Source organism: Camarhynchus parvulus, chromosome 22 (assembly GCF_901933205.1).
Source record: "Camarhynchus parvulus chromosome 22, STF_HiC, whole genome shotgun sequence".
Taxonomy (NCBI): domain Eukaryota; kingdom Metazoa; phylum Chordata; class Aves; order Passeriformes; family Thraupidae; genus Camarhynchus; species Camarhynchus parvulus.
In genome coordinates, this window is record NC_044592.1 from 2,579,452 (window position 1) to 2,582,181 (window position 2,730).

Sequence of the window (2,730 nt, forward strand, 5' to 3'; positions counted from 1 at the left end):
CTTTGTGTGCTGCAGGTGCCCTGTGCTGGGGCTGGAGCACCCAAAGGGTGCCTGGCACACTCAGGAGCTGCCCCACGGCACCTCTGGCCCCTTCCCAGCTCCCTGACTGCTCCCAGATGTCAGGTGGCCCATGACCCCATGGCCTGCATCTCTGTGTGGCTGTGATCTACTAATCCCCAAAGTACGTGCAGTCAGCTTCTTCCAGATTTTATTGTTTGTTTGTTTGACTCCCCGTGTTTGCAAGCTCTGATTTCTGAAGCTGTCACTATGTGCAGTGGGAAGCCAGATTATTTTAAACAAGCAAAATACATCCTGAACAACTTTGTGTCCAAGGTCGGTACAGAGTCATTATCAAGAGTAACTGTGCACCCTGAGTTCTGTAAGTCCAGTTTGTGCCAGGCTGGTGCTGGGAGAGGGCAGAGGCACCCAGGGGCTGCAGGAGGACCAGCCCTGCCCCTCCTCAGTACACGGTGCACCAGTTGCTGCCATCACTGGGCATCAGCCCCCCGGTGATGAGCAGAATCAGATCCACAAACCACCAGATGCCCAGGCCCCCCAGGGTCAGCAGCTTCCCCACGGCGGTGCCGGTGTGGCCCAGGCAGAACCGATCCACTCCGAAGCAGCCCAGGAAGAAGGAGTAGAGCAGCGTGGTGATGAAGTAGTGTCCGGTGTACCTGCGAGAGAACATGCGGCGGGGTCAGCGAGTGTCAGCGCTCCCCGCCGGACCAGCCGTGCTCCCGGGGGGGCTCGGTCCGGTGGCTGCGGGGGGGACAGGGACTCTCCTACTTGACGCAGGGCCGGCTGCCCCGCAGGAAGCTCCGCGGCTCGGCGCACTCGATGCCGTCCAGCGCCCGGCACTGCACTCGCGTGTGATCCACCTCGCCGTGGGCCTGGCCGCCGAACTGCGGCGGGGGCAGCGCTCAGCGCTCACCGGGGCCCGGGGGGCACCGGGGCCGCCCCCGCCCCGCCCTCACCTTCACGCAGCCGTGGCCCAGCTCCTGCTGTGCCGTGGCGTTCCCGCCGTGGTCCACCGGCTCCTCGCACTCCACGAACTCATCGGGGCTGCGGGGAAGGAGCGGCTGGTGAGGGAGGCCGGGAGGCCGCGCCCCCCCCTGCCGCCCCGGCCCGGTGCTCACAGGTAGGTGCAGAGGACGAGCGGCGCCCGCGGATCGCTGTAAGCCCAGGCGGCGGCGGGCGGCTCCGGCGGCAGCTCCCGGGGCTCCGTGTCGTTGCCCGGGAGGCCGCGGCCGTGCAGCAGCAGCAGGTTCCCGAGCAGGAGCGCGGCCTGCCCGCACAACAGCGCGTATCCCACGGGCGGCGCCATGGCGGCACCGCCGCCCCGCTCGGCCTCGGGCCGCACCGCCCGCAGCCAATGGGCGCCCGCCGCCCCGCTCCCGCAGCCAATGGGCGCCCGTCGCCCCGCTCCCGCAGCCAATGGGCGCCCGCCGCTCGCAGCCGGTCGGAGCGAAGCGGAAAAAGCTGCGGAAGCGGCAGCGAAGGGCGTGGCGGAGGGAGTGCGCGCCGGACGAGGAGCTGATTGGCTACCGAGGGACCTGGCGGCCAATGGGAGAAGGCGAGGGGCGGGGCGTTGGTGCGGCGCGTGTGGCCTGCCGCCGCGCGCGGCGCTCGGGACCGAATCCCGGGGCCGTACCGGCTCAAATGGGGCCCAGCCGGGGCCGAACCGGCTCGAACTTGGCCCGACCGGGGCCGAACCGGCTCAAATGGGGCCCAGCCGGGGCCGAACCGCCTCAAACGGGGCCCAGCTTGGACTCTGGGATCCCGGGACCCCTCCCTCGGGGGCGCCCGCCGCGCTCGCCCGAAGAGCGGACACCCTTCGCACCGGGGAAGGGCTCTCAGGGGTCGGCGTTGCCGGTAACGGGCAGCGCGGCGGCTCAGCGACTGATTCCGTCCGAGCCGCCGTTGTGCTGCGCGGCTCTGTCCAGTGCCACCCGGCCCTGTGGGAATGGGAGGCAGCCCAGGTTCGGGTGTATTTGTGCTCTTTTCCCCAGTAAATTGACTCCACTTTGCCATTACTTGCTCCTAATGTAATGGGTTTGTCAGGTGTTTGGTCCTGGTTTTTCTGGAGGATGATGCAGAGCTCCGAAATTGCCCTGGCAGGTTGTCCGCGGGCGATTGGTGGAGCAGGGCAGGATGCCTGATGCTTGTAGAGGAGGGCAAAGCCTGGGATGCCTTCTCATTCTCGGGAGTTTCTTGTGCTCACCTGTACCTGTGGTATTGCCTGGGCAGGGGGTGACACGGTGTGCTCTCATGTGCTTCTAACACATTATGAAAAGGTTCTTTCCCTAGAGGGCTGGTGGGGCACTCCCAAGGGAAGGGTCCCAGGGAAGGGTCACAGCCCTGAGGCTGCCAGAGCTCCGGGAGGGTTTGGACAACGCTCCCAAGGATGCCCAGGATGGGATTGTTGGGGTGTCCGTGCAGGGCCGTGAGGCGGAACTGACGATCCTTTCCAGCTCAGGATATTCCACGGTCCGTGCTCAGTCCCGGGGCCGTGCTCGGGCGGTGCCGATGCCCAGGTCGGTGCTGGGACCCGGGGCGGTGCCCGGGTGGTGCCGATGCCCAGGTCGGTGCTGGATCCCGGGGCCGTGCCCGGGCGGTGCCGATGCCCAGGTCGGTGCTGGGTTCCGGGGCGGTGCCGGGCCGTGCCGAGCCGTGGGGCGGGCGGTCCGTCGGGCCCGGGCCGGTCGGTCGGGCACACGGCTCCGCCCCGGG

At 67.9% G+C, this 2,730-nt stretch overlaps 1 protein-coding gene across 1 annotated transcript; it reads right to left on the reverse strand.

Annotated features, from left to right (window-relative positions):
- Positions 1–191: 191 nt before the first annotated feature.
- Positions 192–1,358, reverse strand: TM2D2 (TM2 domain containing 2). Its single transcript, XM_030964248.1, has 4 exons — positions 1,137–1,358; positions 975–1,062; positions 787–902; positions 192–674 (listed from the first exon to the last, which is right to left on the reverse strand). Exons 1-4 carry the CDS (start codon positions 1,322–1,324, stop codon positions 461–463), a joined length of 606 nt encoding a protein of 201 aa, XP_030820108.1. The 5' UTR covers positions 1,325–1,358; the 3' UTR covers positions 192–460.
- Positions 1,359–2,730: the final 1,372 nt, after the last annotated feature.